Source organism: Colletotrichum higginsianum, chromosome 8 (genome assembly GCF_001672515.1).
Source record: "Colletotrichum higginsianum IMI 349063 chromosome 8, whole genome shotgun sequence".
Classification (NCBI taxonomy): Eukaryota; Fungi; Ascomycota; class Sordariomycetes; order Glomerellales; family Glomerellaceae; genus Colletotrichum; species Colletotrichum higginsianum.
This window is the reverse complement of record NC_030960.1, coordinates 4,044,387-4,068,399: the sequence shown is the minus strand read 5'-3', so window position 1 is coordinate 4,068,399 and position 24,013 is coordinate 4,044,387. Positions and strand designations below refer to the sequence as shown.

General features: G+C 47.0%; 9 protein-coding genes across 9 annotated transcripts; 4 read left to right on the top strand and 5 right to left on the bottom strand.

Moving 5' to 3' along the window:
• Positions 1-4,383: 4,383 nt before the first annotated feature.
• On the top strand, positions 4,384-5,307 carry CH63R_12187 (Tat pathway signal sequence; the record flags this gene model as incomplete). Its single annotated transcript, XM_018307161.1, has 4 exons — positions 4,384-4,612; positions 4,678-4,824; positions 4,884-5,075; positions 5,135-5,307. 4 exons carry the CDS (start codon positions 4,384-4,386, stop codon positions 5,305-5,307), a joined length of 741 nt encoding a protein of 246 aa, XP_018154002.1.
• Positions 5,308-5,964: 657 nt separating this feature from the next.
• Positions 5,965-8,048, bottom strand: CH63R_12186 (Endoprotease; the record flags this gene model as incomplete). The annotated part of the gene is made up of 8 exons (XM_018307160.1): positions 5,965-6,424; positions 6,505-6,667; positions 6,728-7,070; positions 7,144-7,236; positions 7,301-7,357; positions 7,420-7,574; positions 7,643-7,760; positions 7,824-8,048. The coding sequence occupies 8 exons, from the start codon at positions 8,046-8,048 to the stop codon at positions 5,965-5,967; spliced, it is 1,614 nt and encodes a 537-aa protein (XP_018154001.1).
• A 744-nt stretch (positions 8,049-8,792) lies between these two features.
• Positions 8,793-10,516, top strand: CH63R_12185 (Sucrose transporter; the record flags this gene model as incomplete). The annotated part of the gene is made up of 4 exons (XM_018307159.1): positions 8,793-8,978; positions 9,036-9,781; positions 9,856-9,872; positions 9,936-10,516. 4 exons carry the CDS (start codon positions 8,793-8,795, stop codon positions 10,514-10,516), a joined length of 1,530 nt encoding a protein of 509 aa, XP_018154000.1.
• A 2,797-nt stretch (positions 10,517-13,313) lies between these two features.
• CH63R_12184 (Major facilitator superfamily transporter) lies at positions 13,314-13,997 on the top strand (the record flags this gene model as incomplete). The annotated part of the gene is made up of 1 exon (XM_018307158.1): positions 13,314-13,997. One exon carries the CDS (start codon positions 13,314-13,316, stop codon positions 13,995-13,997), a length of 684 nt encoding a protein of 227 aa, XP_018153999.1.
• Positions 13,998-14,453: 456 nt separating this feature from the next.
• Positions 14,454-16,316, bottom strand: CH63R_12183 (Ferric reductase like transmembrane component; the record flags this gene model as incomplete). Its single annotated transcript, XM_018307157.1, has 2 exons — positions 14,454-15,853; positions 15,917-16,316. The coding sequence occupies 2 exons, from the start codon at positions 16,314-16,316 to the stop codon at positions 14,454-14,456; spliced, it is 1,800 nt and encodes a 599-aa protein (XP_018153998.1).
• Positions 16,317-17,425: 1,109 nt separating this feature from the next.
• Positions 17,426-17,854, bottom strand: CH63R_12182 (uncharacterized protein; the record flags this gene model as incomplete). Its single annotated transcript, XM_018307156.1, has 1 exon — positions 17,426-17,854. The coding sequence occupies one exon, from the start codon at positions 17,852-17,854 to the stop codon at positions 17,426-17,428; it is 429 nt and encodes a 142-aa protein (XP_018153997.1).
• Positions 17,855-19,571: 1,717 nt separating this feature from the next.
• On the bottom strand, positions 19,572-20,014 carry CH63R_12181 (uncharacterized protein; the record flags this gene model as incomplete). Its single annotated transcript, XM_018307155.1, has 3 exons — positions 19,572-19,657; positions 19,723-19,863; positions 19,918-20,014. The coding sequence occupies 3 exons, from the start codon at positions 20,012-20,014 to the stop codon at positions 19,572-19,574; spliced, it is 324 nt and encodes a 107-aa protein (XP_018153996.1).
• Positions 20,015-20,901: 887 nt separating this feature from the next.
• Positions 20,902-22,551, top strand: CH63R_12180 (uncharacterized protein; the record flags this gene model as incomplete). Its single annotated transcript, XM_018307154.1, has 3 exons — positions 20,902-20,965; positions 21,030-21,507; positions 22,506-22,551. 3 exons carry the CDS (start codon positions 20,902-20,904, stop codon positions 22,549-22,551), a joined length of 588 nt encoding a protein of 195 aa, XP_018153995.1.
• Positions 22,552-22,907: 356 nt separating this feature from the next.
• CH63R_12179 (Major facilitator superfamily transporter) lies at positions 22,908-23,672 on the bottom strand (the record flags this gene model as incomplete). Its single annotated transcript, XM_018307153.1, has 1 exon — positions 22,908-23,672. One exon carries the CDS (start codon positions 23,670-23,672, stop codon positions 22,908-22,910), a length of 765 nt encoding a protein of 254 aa, XP_018153994.1.
• Between the last annotated feature and the right edge of the window lie 341 nt (positions 23,673-24,013).

Genomic DNA, 24,013 nt, shown 5'->3' with positions numbered 1-24,013 from the left:
CATCGGTGGATGATGATAATCTTTCGGCGTCATCCCCGCACTCCCTGTGGATATACTATTACTACTACCGACATTTACATTGTATCTAGCGATGTTATTATCAGTATACTTAGACATTTTTCATGACGCAGCAGGGCACAAGACTCTTCCTGCATGGCCAAGTTCCTGATATTTTGCGTCATGATTGTGTCGTGCATATCCTAGCTCTTGGCTTATTCGAGCAACGAGCTGAGACGTGCCGAGCAACACGTCTTTTTTCATCCCTCGACGACGACGCCTCCGGCGAGCACGCTTGGATAACCCCGGTTCCAGCACTATAACTGGAGGCTGACGAACCTTCGTTTCGAGACGCGTCTGTTCAAACGTGAGACTGTGATGACTTCGGACGAAAAGAAAGGGGGGCCATGCCGCCCGCCGATTGCCGCCCGCCGGGTCTCACGCCAAGCTGGAATTGAGCTCTGTCTTCTTCTCTTTATCTCTGAGAGGGTCGTGTCGGCCGCGTGGGGAGATCGGATCGAATGCATGCTTACCCTTGATTTTGAATGGGTTATTCTTGGCGATTTCGGATATCTTGGCTGAGGTCGATGCGAAGTCAGGCCGGGATGAAGGGTTCAAGTCCGTAAATTGGGCAGGGAGGAAGGAATCGTGCTGCGTTGGAGGAGCTGCGAGATTGGGAGGAAATCGAGGCTCGGCGAGACGGTGAGACGTGTTTGCTGTTGACTGGTCTGATCTGTAGCATCTCCCTCAATGTGCTTCCCGGCATGATTGCTGCAGAGTGTGTCTGACAGCTGAATAGTGCTAGTCGTTGGTGGAACAGCTTTCCGTCAAGATCAATACCTGTAGAGCCAGGGAGGTCCCGAGGAGTGGATGCAGCGCCGGTAGATGCGAGGAGTGAGACTACACACTGTAGTTGGAGAGAGGTAGTGGTGCAGTAACCTCGAATGCGTGTATGTGGCACATGTACGTGTCTAGAGAGTTTCTTTTCACGCTCCCTGTGCTGCCCAAGCGCAGAGTGCTCCCTGCATCTGAAATAGGGCAACTGAATAGAGAAATCTGTCTATCTAGTGCACTCAACATCTTTGCCAATTTTGACATGCCTCATCCGACAGTTAACCCTCGTTAACAATTAGTCTTCTATTATTGACCCTATTTGCCTCCATCCAGTCTATCGCTTCCTGGCGGTTTTGGCACACGTGAGCGTGACCAAATCCCGTTGTGCCATTTGATATTGCAGATGTGCTTCCTTCCAAGGTCATATCTAGGTGGCAGAGAATTGACTGTCGCAGAATCTCAAAGCAGTGTCTTGTATGTACACTATAGGCGCCTGGGGGGATTATTTTCTCCTGGCCATTACGCCCATAACGAACAATACGGTCATATTCGCTCATGACGTAGAACTATTATGTTGGTTAGAAGAAGTCGATGCGGTTGGTGGTATGAAAGGGGGCTAACATACAAGACAGTGGAGTTGATGCGTCCACGTTGTGACATATATAGGACCAGCGTCGTCTTGAATCGGGTCTGATAAGTACGAGTAGCTTTTGTGGTTTTTCACAAGTACACTGCCGCCTCCCACTTCAATTATGTGTCAGCTTTAACAAGAACCAGGAAATAGGGCTGCTACAAATAGGCGCACATGGTAGTAGTTCTTGCCAACGGTGTCGAAGCAGCATCATATCCTCATCGGAGGTGTAGTTGGAGATGTAGACGTCCATATCGTTAGTTGGGCGAGTAATAGTGGTTGAGACTGGGTATGTTGTTAGCTGACAGGTTGATTCCCCGACTTGAAAGCGTGAAGAGAGTTATGCCATACGTCTAGGGGCAAGCCTGTTTATGTCGTCACCGTTCCGAACTGGGGTTCGACGCAGCTGCCATGTCTGATGAAGCAACAACAACTGGGTACTGAAGACAATGACCCATTTCATACTAGGCGCGGCGCGGTACAGACGGGTCCAAAGGCCACGTCTGGATGGCTGCGTGAGCGACTGGTATTTCTCATCGTCCAGAAGCGCGTCGTGAGCAAGTGGTGGGAAATCGGAGCTGCTGCGAGCCGACATCATTCTTGGGCAGTTGAAGGACTAAGTCAGACTACCCACTTTTCGGCACCCCCCCCATTTCGGCACCCCAAAAATGCCTCAAATGCCTCATCACCAGAACATACCCCTCAACTTTCAACATCAACAACATTTTCTATACTTATGCGAATAACCTCATTTTTTCCTCAGAGCTTCTTTTCGACCTTATGGGCCAGTATACCGAAGATGAAGTCAATCAGGCCCTTGACGCAATAACCAACGGCATGCCCATTAAGAGGGCTGGTCAGGTGTATGGCATCCCAAGATCAACACTTCAGTATCGGATTAAGGGCACTCAACCAAGGTCAATTGCCTTTTCTGACCTGCAGAGACTTTCTGTTAGTCAGGAGGCTAAACTGGCTGAATGGGTTCGCATTCAGCATGCCCTTGGTGTTGCCCCAACCCATCTGCAAGTGAGGCTATTCGCAGAAAGGATCCTCCATGCCATGGGGGATACAGAGCCTATAGGAAAAGGCTGGATCCAAGCCTTCTTGAAGAGGAATCCATCAGTCAAGGTCCAGAGAAGTCGCCCTATCGATTCTAGGCGTGTTAATGGGGCATCTACTGAGGTCATCAGGGACTGGTTCAAACTACTCGCCATACCAGAGATCACCAGCATCAAACCAGCTAATAGATACAACATGGATGAGACTGGTATCCTTGAGGGCCAGGGATCTAATGGGCTGGTGCTGGGCATGTCTGAGACGAAGTCTGTACGTAAGAAACAGCCTGGATCAAGGGCATGGGTATCCATCATCGAATGCATCTCTGCCCTGGGCCATGTTCTGAATCCCCTCGTTATCTATAAGGGCAAGGCAGTCCAGCAGCAGTGGTTTCCTCTAGACCTTGGCCCTTATGAAGGATGGCAATTCACTGCAACGGAGAATGGATGGACTTCAGATGCCACTGCAGTTGAATGGCTGCAGAAGGTCTTCATCCCTCAGACTCTTCCTCAGGGCAAGGAGGTCAGGCTGCTGATCATGGATGGACATGGGAGTCATACAACGACTGACTTTATGTGGTTATGCTATATAAACAACATCCATCTATTGTTCTTACCGCCACATACCTCCCATGTCCTCCAGCCACTTGATCAGTCAGTCTTCAGCCCTGTCAAGGCAGCCTATAGGAAGGAGCTTGGATACCTTGGTCAGTGGAATGATTCAACTGTTGTAGGCAAGAGGAACTTTATAGGCTGTTATCAGAAGGCTCGTACTGCAGGTATGACGATGCAGAACATTAGAAGTGGTTGGAAATGGACAGGGTTGTGGCCTGTCTCTATGGCGAAGCCTCTGATGAGCTCCCTACTGCTCCCATCAACACCAGCAGCATCAGGATCATCTGATCAGGTCAGCAAAGGGCAGTCTGGAGGCAAGGAAGCTGAAGGATGGGTATCTGCGTCATCTGCAGTGGCATGGTCGACGCCAAGGAAGATGAAGGATCTAGCTGGGCAGTTGAAGCTATTCACAGAGCTGGAGAATGATGCCTTTACTCAACGCCTTCTATTCAGGAAGGTAAAAAAAGGCTTCAGCGAGCAGGCATATGAGCTGGCAAATACCCAGCAGAAACTGGAGCTTCTGCAGGCCCAAGTCACCAATACTGCAGTAAGGAAAAGAAGGGCAGTCCAGCTGGATCCTAACACTAAGTTCGCCAACATCAAAGACATCCAGCAGGCGCAACTTAAGGCTGGGGAAAAAGAGGATGATGCAGCCGAATCCAGCGACTCTGAATACCCTAGTGAAGCTGAAAGCTGTATTGTTGTTGCATCTAGAAGAAGTCAATGATTAATTGAAGTCGACGAGTATGATGGGAATAGCTTCATTTTTGGGGTGCCGAAATGGGGGGGGTGCCGAAAAGTGGGTAGTCTGACTTACGGTAGATAGAACTTGGGAAATCTGCTCATTGAAGCATGAGTTGACATGGCGAGATAGACCTAATTGGCTTACATAGGCAATTGGCACGCAGAAAGCTTGACCAGCTTGTTTGCAGAAGTCATCTATCCTCCGCCTGACGGGGAAAACATTATTTCCGACGGAAATTTATTGACTTCCCTGCCAAACTATGCCACCGTGACTGTCAGTTGGAAGACAGTGATTCTTCAGCACGGTTGGTCCGTTTTGGGCCGGTTGATGAGAAACCTCCGAGTCATAGCTTCCAAAATGTCCGATGATTTCTTGACTCAGGAATGATCAGAATTTGTTCCGCGCAAGTCCACTAATAGATTTGGGAAGTAGCTGTACAGCAAGAATCTCAACGTGGTTCGACTGCAGGACAACCTATGTCATTCTAGTTCATCAAAACGACAACCATGGGAGAGGAAGAAAACGACGAGCTCCTGTCGAAAGAAGTTGGAGAGGACGCATCCAAAGAAGCAGGCCAATTCCGTAAGCAGATCGCCTCAAGCGTTATACGAAAAATAATCGAATACTTTCCCTGGGCTTTGAGCTTTCTTTTGGCCGTGGCTTTGGTCATTGTGACGACATGGAAGCTGCACCCACCCACGAATTCGTATGCTGCGGGTTGGTATACAGAAATGCGTAAGCAGAATCAAAGTGTCTAGCACGACGTTTATTTGACTAACTCGAAACTTACCGCTCTCTAGCGGCCGCACGTTCTTTGATACAAGTTATTCTCGATGGGCAACCTAATGAGATTCAGCATGATGGAGACGAGTTCGTTCCTCCCGTTCGGGAATACGTTGGGAAGCCGACGCCAGAGATGGACAATGCTTGGGACAAGCTTGAAGCGCGTCCGTTCTTCCTTCCTAGTGCGCGTTCCCCTGCTGATGAGTTGCTAACTCACCGCCAGCAATTATACTTGAACTCGAAAAGGACGAGATAGGCACGTTTGCGCCATTGTTGATGCGATCGCCAAAGAACAACACAAAGTATCTGTCTGGAATCCAAGTCATCCACCAACTCCATTGCCTCAACGCCGTTCGCAAGGGCGTTTATCAAGACTTCTACGGTATACCAGACAAACACCAACTTCTACACATGGGTTAGTTCTGACTGCCATCAAAAGACGACCTTGAAGCGCTGTCCTAACCGACCGTGTAGACCACTGCATAGACCTAATACGCACCGTGCTGCAATGCAATAGCGATCTTACACCTACATTGTACACCAGCAGGATTGATCACGGTTTGCTTGGGAAGCCACGCACACACACCTGTAGAAATTTCGAGCCCATTCTCAAGTGGGCTACAGAGAGAAAGTATGCATTAGAATAAAAGACACATAAGGTGTTGGACCGTTCCTTTTTGGCTTCTAGATTCTGCTAGCCTACCACTCGCAAATAATGAGGAAACATGAACCAGGGAGCTAGAATTCACTTCTTCAGACAGACTATACATGATCCGTGACTTCTTGTCACGAGACCAGAGGGTCACCACCGGTGGCCCGGAGTATGGAAGGATGGAGTGGAGGACTCCATCGGCGGACTAGGGTTACAAAGTACTCCTAGGACCGGCCCTCAGACCGCCAGGGCCGCCCCGGAGCTCTGCCTAAGAGGGCCTGTAGGCCTATATAATAGCCTCCATCTTCCTGTCTGAGGGAAGAAGGGGGCCAGAGATAAATTTAGTCTTACCTATTATCCCTTACCTTTCTGTGGACCTCGTCACTCTGTATAGCGACCCTGATACTTCTCTATCGGTCCAGGATTACGAGATTTGAGCTATCTGTCGGTTTCATGACTATCCTAAGTCGTTTGCCTCTGATTCAGTGTTCCTTGCAGCTGCCTTCATGTGTGTAGAAAGATCGATATGGCTAGCATATAACCCAAACTTCTTACCAAACTTTCGGCTCGGAAGGGCATGAAGCAGTTAAATGCTAACAATATGATAACCGGACGTACCGCGTCTCAGATTTTGATTTGCATGCTTGAGAAATTAATGTATACATTTGATTTGTACTGGACGCTGCGCTTCGTGGAATTGTTTCTTTCTCGAAAACTCGGCCACCCATGCAGCAATCTGCGCAATTCCGGCATCCATAGCCGCCCTAACAGGTTCATTGATACGGTTCCGAGCCAACATGTCGGCGCAGTGCTGCACGCCCTTGATCAGGATGACGGGCTGCTCGGACGTACTCGGCATTGGGCCGTCCGGTCGAAAAACGGAGGATACCGACGCAGAGCGCCAGGGGTCCAACTCGCCGTTGGTAAAGAAGATCCGCTTGCCCTGATGGTCCCAACCTCCTGTGAGGCTGTTCATCGCGTCGCTGGCTGCTTCTCGTGTCACGCCATATGCGGTGTTTTCCTTAGAAGGAAAGAGAATTCTGCACTGCCGTTCGATGTACGTTGTGTTAACGAGGCGGCTGTAGATAGTAGGCTTGTCGACTGGGGCGCCGCTGCAATGAAAGAAAAACAAGGTTTTAGCTTCTGATTCCGGATATTGCATTTGATCAAGACTGAACAGCTTTTAACTTACGTTATCCAGAGCAAGAAGTAAGTACATGTCATCCAGTTCCAAGCTCGGCCAAGGGTGTTGTGTACGGAGAGATCGCGGAAGGCTTCCCAGGATGGATTTACTGTGTCGAAACACTGCACGTTGCTCTGGCCCGCCCAGTCGCTGTAACCATAGCTGTCGCATTCTGAAATGCATTATTAGCCACCAGTAGAAACCGAGCACGCTGTTATTTGACTTGACTTACTCCCTGGAAGATAGGAGTTGGTATACCACTTTGCGTAGTTGTTAAGTACCCTTTTTAAACGATCGTTCGCGTTGGAATCGTGGTCAGTAGAGACGTTGAGTTCGCCGCTCTCGATGGCATTGCACATATCGTAGAACTGAGTATGTTCGTCGCTTGGTTGGACGAAAGTCCACCCTATTACAGGCTGCGAGAGTGCGTTCGCCGCATCGTCAAGGTGTGACAGATCTTGCAGGCCAAAACTCTTCTTCAGCTCAAACTGTTCCATTGGCGTACCGGATGAGAACACGCTATCGATATGGCCGATTATGGCCTCGAAATCGGACCTGCAATTTTCGGGCATGCCCTGATGTGATGTATAAACGTTGGTAAGATGATAATTACCGACAGGCATTCACTGCGAACCATTGCCTTCTTACCTGTTGCGTGGGAAAATTGAACTGCCAAAAATCATGAATAACGTTTAGCATGGCGCCACTAGCATAATACGCCCAGAATGTGCCGGGAACCAGCTTTGAATGCATATCTCTGTCAGCGTGAAACTGTCCAAGTAGGCACTCGGAGTCGTGTCCGTACCCTTTCAGCCCATGCTACCAGAGCAGCCGAGTACGAGTTTCCAATCCAAACCCAAGGCTGGAATGCAGGTTAGCGTGATCGCCCTAAAGCGCAATGTGCGAAGACAGGATCATATGTACCGTCTGTGACGGGTGTGACTTCCCGCTCGGATCGAAAAGCAGATCCGCTGTTCGTGCAAAGTGAACAAAGTCGGCCAGAACCTGCTCAAGCGTAAGGTATTGCATGTTCTGAGTGGTGAGGTTCTGGAAGGGATTCGAGTCTCCAAAGTAACGGTCTAATTGGCGACAGCGATGTCAGGGCGATGCAATGGCCTTCACTCTGCGAGCATCACAGCCAACTTACGTTCAACCAAAACAACAGCTCCGCCAACCTCCTTTGCTACAAGACCAGGCAACGTGGCGTCTGTCAAATACTGGAGACGACCCACAGCCGCATTCTGACCCGGTGTGTAGAATATGATCTGTAGTCGAGTCTATCAGCAGGGCGACACTAGAAACATTCCATCACAGCAGAGATGGCATACGGGGGACCCAGGGCCTTTCCAGTAGGTGGAGTTGAACCAAAACGACTGGGAAAAGGTTCCTTTGTCGATGTTATTGTGGTCCATGTACTGCTGGAAGGTACCGTGGCCCGAAAGTGGAACCGTCTGCTTCGTGACCAAACGTGGGTGTTGAAGAGTCGAAGCCACAGGTAACAAAGCGGAAAAAGCCAGGGCAGATAAATTGTACACAAATAAGTGACTAAGCATTGTTGGAATGGTTTGTACACGTGCTTGAATAAATACCAAAGGAGAATGCAATATGAGAGCAGATCAGGAAGATGAGAAAGTTGTTCAGCTTCAAGAGCCAGCTAGGTTGTAAAGTGGCTAGAGGGCGTCAATTTGGAATGCAAAGGCACCGGATGAGGAGAAAACGTAATGCGTGCATGTGTTCTACAATCCACCATTCAGTACAAGCAAGCACACACACACACACTCTCTCACTTTGCGCTGGTCCCATTCGGTCAACGGTCTACGGTAAAGTTCGAGCTCTATTGGGCCTTTCCGCCTCTTACGGAGGTTACAGCAAGAGAGAGGAGATCGCCGAAGGGGGGGGAGATAACCGCCGAAGGCAACGCTTTGTAAGCTATGTATATCTGAAAACCTTGTAGAACTGTTTATTAGCAAGGTTTCCTTGTGACGCGGAGAATCACTGTTAGTACTCAGCGTCAACAGATCAAATTCCGAGAACCTTAAAAGGACTGGAAACACCCGAGCCCGCAACAATTTCGACGGTAACCAATGTCCAAAACTGCTCGGAGCGCAAAACGAACCAACCACCAAAGGAGTTTGCGTGAAAATTGCCTTGGTAGCCAGCAAATAAGTTTAGCAGTAGCTAGCACATAGTGCTGAGTTGAGCCAGTGATCTGTAGCGCGAATTCGTTTAGTATCTTTTTTTTTTCTTTTACAACACTTGTTCCTACTCCACGGAGACCCGGTGGGCGGCAAGCACAGATGGCAAATCCCACTTCTCAAGAGACACTGATGAGTAGCGATGACGAAGCGCACTTACAGAAGATGGAGCTTTTAGAGGATAACCTCGAAAAGCCCCAATCTTTGACGCTGAGTCGGCTCCTGTTGCTCACTTGTCCCAGTCTCGGTCTGCAGGTCGTCTGGTCTCTGCTCATGTCAAACGGCACTGTCAGCTCATTGAAATTCCACTGTTGATCTCGCTCAAGGAGCTAACAACGTGTATAGCCATATCTTTATTCACTCGGAGTACCCAATCCTATCATGTCACTTGTGTGGCTTATGGGCCCTGTCTTTGGCGCCTTTGTCCAGCCGATTCTGGGCGTAATGAGTGACCAGTCGCGGCACCCATGGGGCAGGCGGAAGCCATTCATCGTCTGTGGCGCCATGGTTGTGGCCGTATTTCTGCCCATTCTCGCTTGTGCAGCCGATATCACAGGGGAGGCGGAGCAGAAGCGACATCATGGCCCTGGTGGTAAACCCCCAGGTTTCCAGTTGGCGCCGATTCTCGCAGTCGCGTCCGTCTTCACGGTCACTCTCGCCATGCAGTCTTTCCAAACGGGGGTACGGAGCCTGGTTGTGGACAAGTGCCCCCCGCGACAGCAGCTGGATGCCAGTGCCTGGAGCATGCGATGGAACGTGTTGGGGAACTTGGTTCTAACCTCAGTCGGATTCGCGGACGCCAAATGGTCGTTGTTCGGATTCGAAGGTAACGCCAAGTTCAAAACGCTTGCCGCTGTGGCTGTGGCATGCATCGCCACGACTGTCGGTATCGCATGCTGCTGCGTGACTGAGACCAACGACAGACCAAGGGACAACTTTCCAACACCACTCAGGGAGATCTGCTGGTCCATATTGTCTCCAAGGCGTCTGATCAAGCACTGGGAGTCTCTTCCGCCTGTCAGTCGGCGAGTCTGCACCATCCAGCTCTTCGCTTGGATGGCTTGGTTTCCCATCTTGTATTACACTTCCACGTGAGGATCCCCTTCTCTTTCTTAATGAGTGTAGATCTCAATGTTCTAACCGCGGTCTTTTTTGCCACTGTCAGATACACTTATGAATCAGGTAAGCATCTCTACTTAATAGTCAAAATTTCCTCTCGTGCTTATACTTACGTTGCGCTGACAGTATTACTAAACCGATTCGCCGGAGACTTGCAAAAGACAGAACAGGCTGACCAGGGCTACGTCGAGTTGGCACGGTTGGATGGCTCCTTCGCCGTATTTTCCTTCGCCATGTCAACGTTCGTCACCAGTATTCTCCTCCAGATACTGAAGCGCATAATACCCGGCGTTCACAGCATGCTGCCTCGTATTTGGCTCGTGTCACAGGGCAGCCTGGCGTGCTGCCTCGTGGGAACGTTCTTGGCGACCTCGGGGACGGCGGCCACTATAGTCACCAGCCTCATGGGAGTAAGCTGGGCCGTGGCCATGTGGATCCCCTTTGCCCTTATCAGCGCCGAAATCTCCTCTGCTCCGTTCGCTATAGCCGGCGGCGGGGAGACGGGCTGGGTCATGGGACTACATAACATGGCCATGTCATTACCACAGATAGCCTCCGCTCTTGCTTGTGCACTTCTGATGGCGATTCTGCGTTGGTTTCATATATCTAACGGTGTAGCGTGGGCTTTCCGATTAGCAAGCTTAGCCGTGGCTTGGTCAGGGTACCTAATCACAGATTTGGAGCGAAACTATCGCCAGACTTTCTAGATATTGGCCTAGACTCATGCGAGCTTACTCCGTGCGTTGCCAACCAATGATGAGTAACACAAAGTGGCTGACCTCAATTCAAATCATTGATAGTACCGAATATATTCCTAGACGTTTGGTGCTTACAGACACCTATCAGTCTCGAGGTCAAGGTCCTAGAGCATGCAATGAGCGGCCTATACTGTAGGCGACGCAGCGGATAATTTAATACTCACCGTGGCGGGTCTACCACAGTGGCTTCCTTCAGTGCCAACTTCCTTTGTTTAGTGACGTCAGTATACAGACAGTACTGCATAGATAAGAAACAGTTCCTTGCCTTCCGATAACATAATTAGGCCTGCATTGTGGTCTGGTTAAGTTCAAGATATATTCATTCAGGGAGTACAGAAAAAGAAACATTGTCTTTACTTTAACCTCGCACCTCCAATCTCCTCACAACTAAATGACAGCACTATATACATTCCGTCGACACGTTGAGCTGTGAAATCTGTGTAATAGACAACTTGAGTATTTGCTAAACGAATAGTAAAGAACCTTACTTAGTGCATGACGGATCCTAAGATATAAGAGTCTATTTGCCCTACTTAGCAGAACCTTTAACTACTTAGGCAAGCAAGGACATGTGTAATTTGGATAAGGGTTAAGACGAACAATATTCAGCCCAGACTCTTCCTAAGCTATCAATATATGCTAGGTTTGTTCCCTCTGGTCAAGGGCTGAAGTGTTACGGTCGGCTTTCCGTAGTAGTGTCTATCAGCAGAAGCTAGGGCTGCAAAGCTGGTAACAGTTCTGTAAGTCGTGCTGAAAGTATCAGGCATTCAGAGGATATAGTAATCAGTCGCATACTCAAAAAGGGACTTAGAACGTTAGTCACTAGTGAAGGGTTGCTAAGAGTATTTGTTGAAATAATACAAAGTTGATTGCTAAAGAGCTATAGAAGTCTTTCCTTAAGTGCGTCTGAGTCTATCCTTTATATAAGTCCTTCTTAATCCTATTGTCATAACTGTAAGTCCTACTAGACATAATTACTTGCTTAACCCTGTTGATCGACTAGTGGTCCCTGCAGAGTAATTAGTTTACTACATCTGCATATGACCTGTACTATAGTTCTTCTAAGCCGAAAGGAGTCACCCTTATTTCCTATACTTACGGCTTATATCTTAACTGTAAGCACCAGGTGCCCTGTGGGCGTCCTCTAGTTCTATTTTATTTGATTTAAGTTGTAACATTAAGGTTCTAGACAAGTATGAATTGCAGCACAATAGGGTCTAAAACATTAGTAAAACGCCTAGTTATCTGTAACACTATATACGCCTTCTGCCTATACCTTCATCTTCCTTATCTTTTCTAGATATCCTATCTCTTAGCTTATCTACTTTTACACTTCTTGTAGTTATGCTGTATAGTAAAGTGCCGACATTTAGCTACCTAAGAGAATGGTTATAACTATTTATTTTAAATCCTTAATCCTAGGTAGCTCTGTAAGAACCCCTTTTATGAAAATTGTAGATACCCAACCATCTAACCCACTAGTCCCCTCCGGGGTGGTCGCTGGCAATATGCAATCCGAGTACATTATATCATATCTGGTTGAGATTTTGTCCCCTTGTATGGTGGCTGAGAAGTCTTTGGTTATCATCTCGAGGCAGTGAGTGATATGTTCTCCCTCCATGATGTACGAAGGCATAGCGGTGCCTTCCATGTACCTGTTGCCCAGCTGGTCCAACCCCATCTGGCAGTGCCCGCGGTGGTAATCCGTTGTCACCCAAAAGTTCGACAGCTCTCCCGTTTTGATCAGTTCTTGGGATAGCTCCTTTGTACCGTTACTGTCCTCCCAGTATCGCCATCCCCTTTGACTCCAACCTGCATCCAACTCTCTGTCGTAGCACAGTGATGGAAGCCAGCGACCGTCCATCAAGGAGAATTCGCAACCATTGGACCGCGCTTCTTGGGGCGACGAGCCGCAGCGAACCCAACCCTGAGACACGCGGAGCTGTTTGAAGACAACCAAGGCGACCAATAGGCTGGCTATGATAATGCTAGCAGAGCTAGTCAGGACCCAAAGGCGGTGTTTGCTCGACAGCTTTGCATCCTGACCGAGTTGCCACAGGGGTTCTTTCTCAGTCAGATCTGCTGCATCCTCTGAATCCTTTGCCATGTCGTATGAATGAGTCGTAGGCCTAGAGTTCTTGACTAGGAGTTTGGTCTCTAGGAGAGGGACGAGAAATTGTGGTAACTTCATAGCTTTTGGAGCTTCGAAAGTTGTAAAAGATGTAGTCGTGGTGGTGGTGGAAGAAGATACAATGAGAAGTAATAGGATGTAAACGCTGGCACGAAATTGAGACTAATGTACATATGGTTGAACGGGCTCATATAAGATTCACGTGTTACTGAAGATGTAGGCCGAAGAGCTTCAACAATCTTCCATTACCAATTTGAAATGGTGGACTCAGCTAACAAGGTATTTCGGAATTAACACTCGGAAATATTCAAATTTGGGTAATTACGGGAGTTTTTGTTCGGTTAATATCCAGAGTTTGAAACCATGTCAATTGAGTCATGTTGTCCGGTGACATGTCGCCTCTTCCATTCATGGCTGCTCAAAAGATCCGGGACTGTGTGTGTACCTGCTGACTTATGCTACATAACGAATTACATAGGCTAGGACACGTAGCGTTACTGCGGCTTCTAGATTCGCATTTACCACATTGACGTTCCTCCAGAAAGAGATTCATCATTACACATACAATTTTGGGGAAAGATCTAACATACCTTCGCTCGTGCGTATTCTGTCATCATGTTATCTCCCTTTAAAAAGCATAAACACATCCGAAGCCGAGCTTCCGATTACCAAACGTTACCGACGACTGAAAATCAGAAAACTATTCTATCTACTCCTTCCAGATCCTCGAAGATTAGCATTTTTGGCATACCCTTCCTGTCACCTAAACTTGGACTTACAACCCTGATTTTTGCTGCACTAGCCATTTCAATTATCGCCATAGTCCATTTCGGCTCGGCACCGCCCTCGCACAAGCTTCTGCATTGCGGCAACTCTCCTACCGAAGCCCGCGCCAATGGCTGCGTGTACAGCCTGGTGGATGTTCGTTGGGTGCCAGGCCAATGCTACGACAAGAAGATGGACGACGAATTCAACAGCTTGCCGTGGCACTACTTTGCCGATAAGAACGGCACGCGTGAGATCACCCAGGAACTCGCCAAACAGGGGGATACTGAGTTTTGGGTCACTATGGAATACCACATCACGCACTGCGAGTTTACCATGAGGCAGTTGCGCAGAAGGTATCTGGAAGCAGCGCGGAGAAGTCCTCAGGAGGTCGTAGCTTCTAATACTTACATGACTGAGGAGGAGCATTTTGAACATTGTGTGGAGTACATGAATCCGCGCAAGATAATTGAGGCCGACCTCATTGTAACATTTAGCAAGATGGATTTTGGGACATGCCAAGTACCACTTTAGAGAGCATTTCTATCCAGCTTAAATGGCACATTTATTAGCAATCAATTGAACAGTTTGGAATTGAAAATGTAGCAGTTCTGTGTACCGAACAGTGCCACACGCGACTGTACTGCAAATGAAAAAGGAACCATACTAATGTTTGCTTGCCTGAAGTCTTCGGCAGCCTTGGTTTAGTTACGCTCCTATGACACTGAAAAGTTTGGTTGGAATTTGGCTGATTGTTTGAGGTGCCTCTCACTTACACCCATTGCATTATTGAACTTTAGACATTTTGTAACTACGTTTCCAAACGAATGCTACAACGTATTCAACTGGATTGTGATTGCCCAGTCTCTAGTCGGCTATGGTCCACAGATCGTCATATCAGCTAACAACTTATTTATAAAAACGATTGAAATCCCTGTTCACGATGGATGACGTCTCCGCGGGATATGTCTCCACGCTTTTACGGACATCTCACGAACTAAAAGTCTCATACTGCCACCATACATGCCGCCCACGTTTAACCCAAGGATCGATTTGTTCTCGTAGCTCCCGTTTCAGTGCCAGTGGACCGCATACCAAAATCGCTACGCGATCTTCCGGGTGGTCTTGAAAGGCACCATCCACAATACTTTTTAGGTTTGGGCGCTGAAGGGTGTATCTGACCCCTGATAATGTCTGCCGGGTGCGACAGCGCCGAGACGTATCTGCAACTCCCGGTTCCAAATGATAAACAGAGTCTGCATTCGCTGTACCTTCTAGTGCTTCTCCTTCCTCCTCCTTGGCCTGTTGCTCCCTGGTGATGAAGATGTGTATCCGCTCATCCTTTAGGACGCTCTCTTGCATCTCTGAAGCAGTGGTGGCCCAGGCAGCGTCGCTAGCACATCGTAAAGCCCAGAACATGTCCACGCGTGCCTGAGGGTTTTCCTGTAAGATGTGCTGGTAGACGGGAAGTGTGAAGGTTGCGCCTATGCCACCAGCGAATATCAAGACGCGGTCGAAACCACCTCGAACAAGGACATTATTGAATTGTCTTGCAGTTCTGTGGGGACCTTCGATGCGGATAGGAAATGTTTCGCCACATCTACTGCTTTCTCTTGAACAGTTAGCTGCTAGGCTGCCAAGATGACGCGTCATTGGGCCATTGCGCTTTCGCACGATCAAAGTTAGCTCGCAGGACGCTTCGTTGACAGCGGCGACCGTGAATGGATTATCGATGAATTTGAAAGCCAGGTTGAGCATGGCGATTGGATGATTTGGGACCGGGCGAGATTCTGGCGGGATGGCGACGTAGACATAAGACCCTGGATGTCTCTGAAGCAACCTAGCCAGTTTCGACGGGGCCGTGATTGTAATCCTGATCAAGTCGGTACCAGGAACGAGGTGGAGCGATGCTTGTGCAGTGAATGCCAGCCATTTTCGCAGGCCTCTGTCCAGAAGGAAAATCCCTAGAGCTTGCGCCATATATATCCTCGCAGGGTTTACGTGGAAGAAAACCAGTACGGGAAGGGCAAAAGCCAACAGAACATGTGTGATAAAAAAAAGCCGATGTGAGTAACGGCGTACCACAGCCGTTGATGAGAGACTCAGCGTGCTCAGGCCAAGAAAGCCTGCGAAACCAGTAATAACAACGGGAAAACGGAATGCATCTGATAAGACACCCAGCTGAATATATTTGTTGATGTATAGGGCTGCGTGACATGTGAGGAGGGCTTGAATGATGCAGCCAAGCAGGCCGTGCCATTGATTTAGCTCCACATGCGATGATCCGAGAGCTAAAGCCACTGGGTTGGCATATCTCATCGATAAAGAGAATTGCACCGGGAAGAGAGCCACGGCCAACATGGCGAATCTCTTTGTCAAATGGTTGTAGTCTGGAATGTATACATTAGAAACAAGGGGAATCTATACAAGCAGGATGAGAACTTGTAACATACTGTCTCCTGTTTCGAGAAAGCACAAACATAGAATCCAGGCAACAGAAGTGCCTCCAACGACAAGTTGACCACGAGTGCCACAGTTGCAGCCAGCTATGGATTGTTCGTGGCCGAACCACCATTTCAACCGCCGAATTATTGGGAAGTAGGGGTTCATGTTGGCATCGCTGGTTCTTTCTTCGACTTTTATCTCCTCTGAGCATACAACATTTTCATAGGACGTATGTCGAATTTTGGATGACAACGCTTCCCATAACTGCAATGCCGCTCTGGCCGCCAATATCATTACGATGGGGACTATGGTCGAAAGCTGAACATAGCCCCCGTACCGAGCCAGCATCTCCAGTGATGCGCGGTTGCCTGCTTCTGTGTGCTCATAGAAACGATAATGCCAGTTCATTGTCGCTGATTGATTTAATGTAATGAAATGTCGGCGGGAAATCGTAGGACGAGGGCAATATGTTTTTGAGAGCGGTGAGAGCACCGAATCCCCACACTGTGGCCTCCTTCACTTATGAACTCACTTCCCAAGGCGACAGGATTACCAAGAAGTGAGATCCACTGAGACTGCCTCAATGAAAGCCAGGGTATGTCTATCTCCGTGAAATAACGTTTGTCAGTGCCCTCAACTTCGGCTTGTTCAGAATCTCCGAGCTGAACACTCACCAAACCGGTACCGTGGAACAAACACCGAGTCAGAGTGCCCTAGCGAGCAGGGTAGGGCAGTGGTCGGATAATAGATACATGCCTCTGTTCTCACCCGTTGTTTCACAGAACCTTACATAGGGCCAAGCTTTTTTCTTTAGGCAATAATTTGTTATTTTCCGTAAGGCTCTCGGCCGCAAAATGAGCAGCCAAATAAACGAACACTAACACAGTCGGGCATACTTGTTGCACAGTCCCACTTATGCCGGATGTAGTTGGCCTGCTACGGATCACCGCACCGGTTGCATTGGGCGTCGTGGGATGTTTGATCTAGATCGTCAGCAGAAACAAAACTTCTATTGCAAAACGATGAGGATTAGATTTAACATGCCAGTCTTAATTGTTTTAGCGTTAAGAGATATTATTAAAGAATAAAGAAAATGGCAACTACATTAGGAGTTTAAGAAACCTACAATTTACTACCTAGCTGGGTGAGGGCGAGGAAAGAAATAGCAACATGCATGTACAAGATGTTCCCTTTTTAAGACAACCAGGAATGGCTCTAAAGGAATTGATTCTAGTCAACTCTTGTGTGTTTGGACAGACACATTCTCTATCGCTTTGGCTGTACTACAATTGTTACATAAGACCTTAATGGCATTACTACATACCTATCAAGCATTGTACTTATCACGAAGGAGCAGATAGTTTGCAATGAAGGATTCTACTCTTGGCGGGAAAGACTCAACTTGCTTCGCATTGATTGGTTGAGCTCTAACTGCTATGTAGATGAAACAGTCAAATATTGTACTCTTATTGACCACTGTTGTTATGGACCTGCCCTTTCTCCCTCTACCCCCCTCCTTAATTGTACATCTGGGACTCTATTTGCGGATGTGTTAATGCAGTCGTAATTGCACCAGGGTTATCAGGGGGCGTGGGCGATAGGTCGCGAAGGTAACAGCGATGTTCGGCGAGGAAGGCTGCCATCATAGGTGTGGCCATGCGCTGAAAGGGCAAGGGCGGGCGGGGCTCCATGATGACGCTGATGCAATGCTGTAGGTGCCACTGGTCTAGGTAACTGTCCAGGAAGACAAAGCCCATGCGCGAATGGGCGCGACTCGAGCCGTTAACGATATACATGCAATGGTGGTAGTGCGAGTCGGTCGATAACCATACGACCTTGTGCTTCTCGAAATCGCCGGCGATCAGCTCCGATTGGGGAATAACGGTTGTTGCCGCCTCGTCTTTGTAATAGCCAAAGTCGGCCTTTTCCATAAAGTATTTGTTCATTTCAAAATCGAAACAAGGGTTCGGTACGTAGCCGTTGATTAGGAGGTCGAATGAACAACCTGCCTCTCGAGCCGCTTGGGGCGAGTCTAATGGACAGTTGATGTAAGCTCCCACCGCGTCGTGTTTGATGGGATATTGGTTGGCGAAGTACCGTGGCGGTATCGCTGCATGCTGCTGTTCAGAGTCCTCGAAGGAAAAGTGTAGCGGATTGACGCCAATCTGATGTATGTAGAACGAAATTGTGACTACAAGGATGCCAAGAATTAAAATGAAGGTGGCGATCCCTAGCGCAAGTCCGCAGAAGACGGTTGCTGTGATGCGCCGTCTCGAATGGACGAATCGGGGTTGGTCTTGGATCGACTTTTCAATGAAAAATGCATTCTCGTCACACCCTGCGTCTGATGAGGATCGAGACATGTTTGGGATTAATGCCTCTGCTAGTGAAGAGTAGTCCAGGATATGGCTGGAGTGACAGGAATGAAAAAGAGAATTTCAGTAAGTGGTATCAAAAGAGTAATAGCGGGTGAGGGAAATACTGAGCGGCAGATGGAACTTTTGGAGAATCCTACTTAATACTTGATTGTGCGGAATCTTGCTAAAGGACACTGATGGTACCGGAAGTTAAATGGCTGCATCACCATCTTGCCCCTCCTAACACTCCAAGCGTGCTTTTCTCCATAACCGATATTATCCGAAGTTTACTAAACCTTACAGGGCTAGGTTCTATTGGACCCATCCATGGTCCGGATTTTAACTTAGACCTCCTCCATAGCCCTTTCCCCTACAAACACAGTCAGGTTTCTTTCCACTAATAGGTGGAAATATTAGTTACTCGATTATAGAACAATAATGACTGGTTGTAAGATGGTATTTTGTAAACAGATAGCCAGTACATGGAATTAGGGGCGCCCTTTGCCCCTTTCAGCAGCGTCCCTACAGAAAACAGTAAAGCAAAACAACATATTAGCCTAGACCTTACAAAAGAAGTAAAACTGTACTACTGTGCATTTACAGTAAATTAAATTTCATAGAGAAAAGTCTAGAGTGCCTACTATTCTAGCGCCTACAAGTAATAACTCCAAGAAGCAAATATAAGATGAACTATTTAGATAAATTATAATGATGAGAATACTGCGTCCTATATTAATTGTTTAAGCTAGCATAACAACTCTATTAATAAAATTCAAACTAAGGACGGAAAAATCAATAGTCTTCTAAATGACGAAGAGTTTAGGCAAAAAAAGATACAATGAATTGTATAGATTGGCTTAATACTTGAAATATTAAGCAGTCTTAATACTAAGAGGTATTTACATTTCTCCGCCGACTTCTCTTCCTACGTCAATTGCACAGGTTATGTTATCTTTGCACGTAGATCGGGCCACTGCCCACTCATGCAAAGTCTTAAAGTTGCGACAAGTATGGTCGTGTGACTTAATCAACATAGTCTCAACATCATTATCCCGGTGAAAGTACAACATCGGTGTCATGTCCGATTGGCACTGCACAGCCAGCCGAAGCATGTCAACGCAGTGATCGAGATGGACGAGATGGGCTGTAGATGGAGTGCCATATACGTCTTGGTATACACCGCGCCGTAGGGCATTCACACAGTGAAGATAGTGGTATACTTGCATGCTGGGTGAATGAACAGAGTTAGCAATATGCATTTGGCGAGAGCGCCGGACGCAGAGAGTTAATCTGATTTCGGTTTTACTTACCCGGCGACCCAACCTTTGTCAGTTTTGACGGTTTTATCCTTGTACTCGCCAATCTCGTTTTCCTGTAGATATAGGACAGTGGCTAGTGAAGGGAAGAAACAATTAGCTCGCAGTCGTATTTATATTCAAAGCACCCGAAAGCCTTACGAGCAACAAGAATTCGCCAGGCATTGTCAATCTCGGTAGACGGTTTGCCTGCGTATGTGGAGGGAGCCTTAGCAGCGACTGAGGTGTCTTCTGGTTGATCAAAAGTCGTCCTGTAGATTTGAATTGTCTCGAATGCAGAACCTGATGCAATGGTCAGTATTGTTATTTGATATTATGAGTAAATCTCCTGCTTACGGAGTTCGGTGGTCTGAAATCCTGTTTCAAACGACCCAACCATCGAAACGAAAGGTTTCTTGGTCATAAACTCCCTCTGTAAAAGTACACAAAGCATGGTGAAGCTAATCAGCCACAACCCGAATTGAATCTTCATCCAACCACGCAAATTTCTTTTCGCCTGTCGTTGTGTTCTGATTGGCTTTAATGTTAAACAGTCGTCCCCTTCAGGCCAACTATCATCAACGCTAGAGTTGACAACCTCAACGGGGTTGTACTCCTGCTGTTTCATTGTAGACGTGGAATGAAAACTACAGTGACAAAGATGGGATAGATGCAATGAGTATAGACAACAATGATTGCTTAGAAACTGTGCGAATAAGAGAAGGAAAAAGAAAGGTCAGTCTGCAAATTAGAAAAACGATTTCAGCTATTCCGTATCTAACATGGACCTATCATCGCACCGCGGACATTTTCTCATTCTTTAGTGAACTACAACGCTATGCTGTTACCCATGCGCAAGCATTTACAGCTAGGGTAGTCCTAGCAGGTTACGTGGAGCGAACTTCCGGCAAACATACATGGTCAACAAACGCTAAAACAATACCCGGGACTCACTTCGGAGATTAACAACGTGAGTGTTGCAAAGATCAGAGGATGCAGCGTGGGGTCAAGGGATGTGGATGCAGACATAGGTTCCACACTTGTGAACAGAGCGCTGAACCCCAAGGCTTCCCCTACCAAAACTTCCATGCTCGCGATTTTGTTTCCCTTGCAAGATGAATATGGGTCATTGATACTACCTGCAGAAGTACATCCAGTTGCGTATAAAGACGCCGAGTCTGCACCCTGAATATGGTTTCGTTTGAATCATCACTCCCACAGCAATTTAACTGTTAAAGTAGCTGTATCACATCCTATATACTACTCTAGTAGCATAACAATCTCCCGCTATATTACTCCTCCTTATCCGCCAACTAAACTTACTCGGCTTCATACTTCACGATGGTCCAAGTTACAACTATAATGGGCGTTCCTGTCCTCTTCTTGGCTCTTAACGCCCTAGCTTGTAAGTTCCTTTCCATAAAAAACGGAAACACAACTAAGCTGCATGGCTAATGTATAAACAACAGTGCCAACAGGCACAAATAACACGAGTCTCAATCAGCGAGATGATTTATCTGACTTGAAGCTTAATTACGAGAGCAAGCAAGCTGAGCATGGGGAGGAGAAGCGTGAGCCTAGCCTCCAGTTTGCCTTCAAGCGCGACCAGACCGAGCATGAGGAGGAGAAACGTGAGCCTAGCCTCCAGTTTGCCTTCAAGCGCGACCAGACCGAGCATGAGGAGGAGAAACGCGAGCCTAGCCTCCAGTTTGCCTTCAAGCGCGACCAGACTGAGCATGGGGAGGAGAAGCGTGAGCCTAGCCTCCAGTTTGCCTTCAAGCGCGACCAGACTGAGCATGAGGAGGAGAAGCGTGAGCCTAGCCTCCAGTTTGCCTTCAAGCGCGACCAGACTGAGCATGAGGAGGAGAAGCGTGAGCCTAGCCTCCAGTTTGCCTTCAAGCGCGACCAGACTGAGCATGAGGAGGAGAAACGCGAGCCTAGCCTTCAGTTTGCCTTCAAGCGCGACCAGACTGAGCACAAGGAGGAGAAGCGTGAGCCTAGCCTCCAATTTGCCTTCTAAGACTTATAATAAGTAAGCCCTTATTTAAGTAACTTTAAATTAAGGATTTAAGCTTTATATTAAGTAGTATAGGAGAGTTTGTACCTAAGTTTAGGCTACTAGTAGAATAGAATGCTATTTCTTTCTTACTAATAAGAGTCCTTATAAAGTACTAAACAAGTAATGTGCTATTAGCTGCTTACTTTTAGCACATCTTATTTTCTAGTAAGTCTAGATACTACTATTATTATTCTCTCTAGATAATTTAATAATTAAAAGTACTGGAAACCTCTAGCAAAAGTTAGACAGACTACAGAAGTAGAAGTAGGAGTTATAAGGCTTTAATTAAGAAAGGCATTAAAGTATAGATACTGAAAACAAGTACATTATATCTCTTAAGCCTAAATATAAATCCAAACACTTTATTATACCCTATTTAAGAACAATATTAATTGTTAAGACTTGCAGCGAATTCTATCTATCTGTATACACCTAATTAATACCTTTATAGACAATTGCTTCCCTCTAAGTTATTTATATAACATTGTAGAACTTATATCTTCTACTCTACTTTAGCTGCTCTTCCCTACTGTAATCTGCAATATCCTTTACAACTGCACTTAAGGCTGTTTAGGATAAAGCCTTAAGATACTGCAGTTAGCTGCACTTAAAAAGGGATCTAAGTAGAGTCTAATCCTTGAGTCTCAAAGTGGTTATATTTGTAGCCGTAGCATCTTAGCCCTTTTGTTATAGGATGTGTATAACAATATTGACTTATTTTGTATTTAACGTTGTAGTGGCAAAATTGCAGCCGCCCTTGCGGTAGATCCCCTAAGGGATATGTAATGTAGACAGCTGTAGGCTTCAGTTATTACTACACAGTGCAATGCCTCTACTCCTGTACTCCAAATCTTGCTTTAATTTAATAATACTACATTGTGCGTAGCCCTACATCCTGCACAGACTTCCTACCAAAACAGGCTCTTCTATAGTACACTATAGTTAACGTAAACAATAAGCAAGCGCGCTACATAACTACAACTACATTACAAACTCAACTTCTAGGTGGTTGAAATGGAGGTGGCCGAAAAACAGGTAGTTTGACTTGCCCGGCTTGTTACTATTACTACATTGGCGCACTACGCTGCAAGTACCAGCTATAGGAAAATCGTCAGCATGGTGCGGAGAACCGATCCGTGGCACGGAGAGCAAAAGCGCAATTTGTATGAAATTAAGAGGTAGGCATAGGTAGGTTGTAACGTAAACATGTAATTGATAATATAGGAATACAGCTCTACAGCGGGTTGAATCACTTCAACCTTAATAACAAATCTATCTGCGACTTGAGCTACAGATGGTGTTCTCTTTCATGGCCTCTTTCGATTTCTTTAGCTCCATAAATATCTGCATGGTTGCCACCGTCGCCAGTCAGACCATTATGCATGGGCCCCGTCATGAGTTGCTGTATCTGAGGATCCGGGTGCTTCCACTCGTACCCGCAGGACACATACTTTGTGTACAGGATGCTGTTGTACTCGCTATGGTTGAGGTCCCACTGTACTAACATATGCCCACAATGGCGTGTGTGAGCAAAACTAGTGGTCCAGTTGTCGGCCGGTCGATTAAACATAACGGCACGTTGGTACTTTTGCCAGATCAGGACGCAATGCGACATGTGTTGGTTAAGCGTGACATATGCCCACTCTAGATCGCCCTGTCGCGCCTCCAACGACGAGATAAGGTCGGTTCCCTCCGGATCGCGTGAGTATCCCCAAGGCTTCGAGTCCCACATTTGGTTAAGCTCCTCATCGTAGCATTCAGGTGGTGTCCATGCAAAATTGTGTGATTCAAAGCGGCATCCACGCTTTCGTGCCTCATCTGGACTATTGCCACATGTCGTTATGCTGGGTACTGTGGTATGATCGTAATGATATACTAAGATAAATTCAAGTGATATCATCAAAGATAAAGCAAAGAGACCGCCGACGGCCATCAGCCGAGGTGATTTGACACTGCACCACCAGGAACGACTTAGTAGATTGTATGAATAGGTATTGTCTACCTCGTCAAAGTCGACTGATTGAGGACATTTCCTGTAATAAGAATGTTGCATTTTCGATGTACTGGATGTAACGAAACCAGCGGTGAAATTGTGAAATACTCCTGCCAGATGTATTCCATGTAAGTGCTGAAGCCAAACCTTATGTTGCGTTGGATGAAAAGGTCAACATTATAGTCCCTGACATTGTGCCCTGAGTACGTCCTTATCTAAAGTCTTCGGATAATAAGAAGGTTATTGTTTCTTTAACATCCGTTGGGCAGGGTGTGCTCCTTGCTTAATGCCGGTAATTATTTGTGAAGTTATATTAAAATACTATTTCAGATGCTGAAGTAAAGAGAAGAAACATAGGATTTAAGACCTGTAATGCATAACTTCTGCCTAAGTACGGCGGC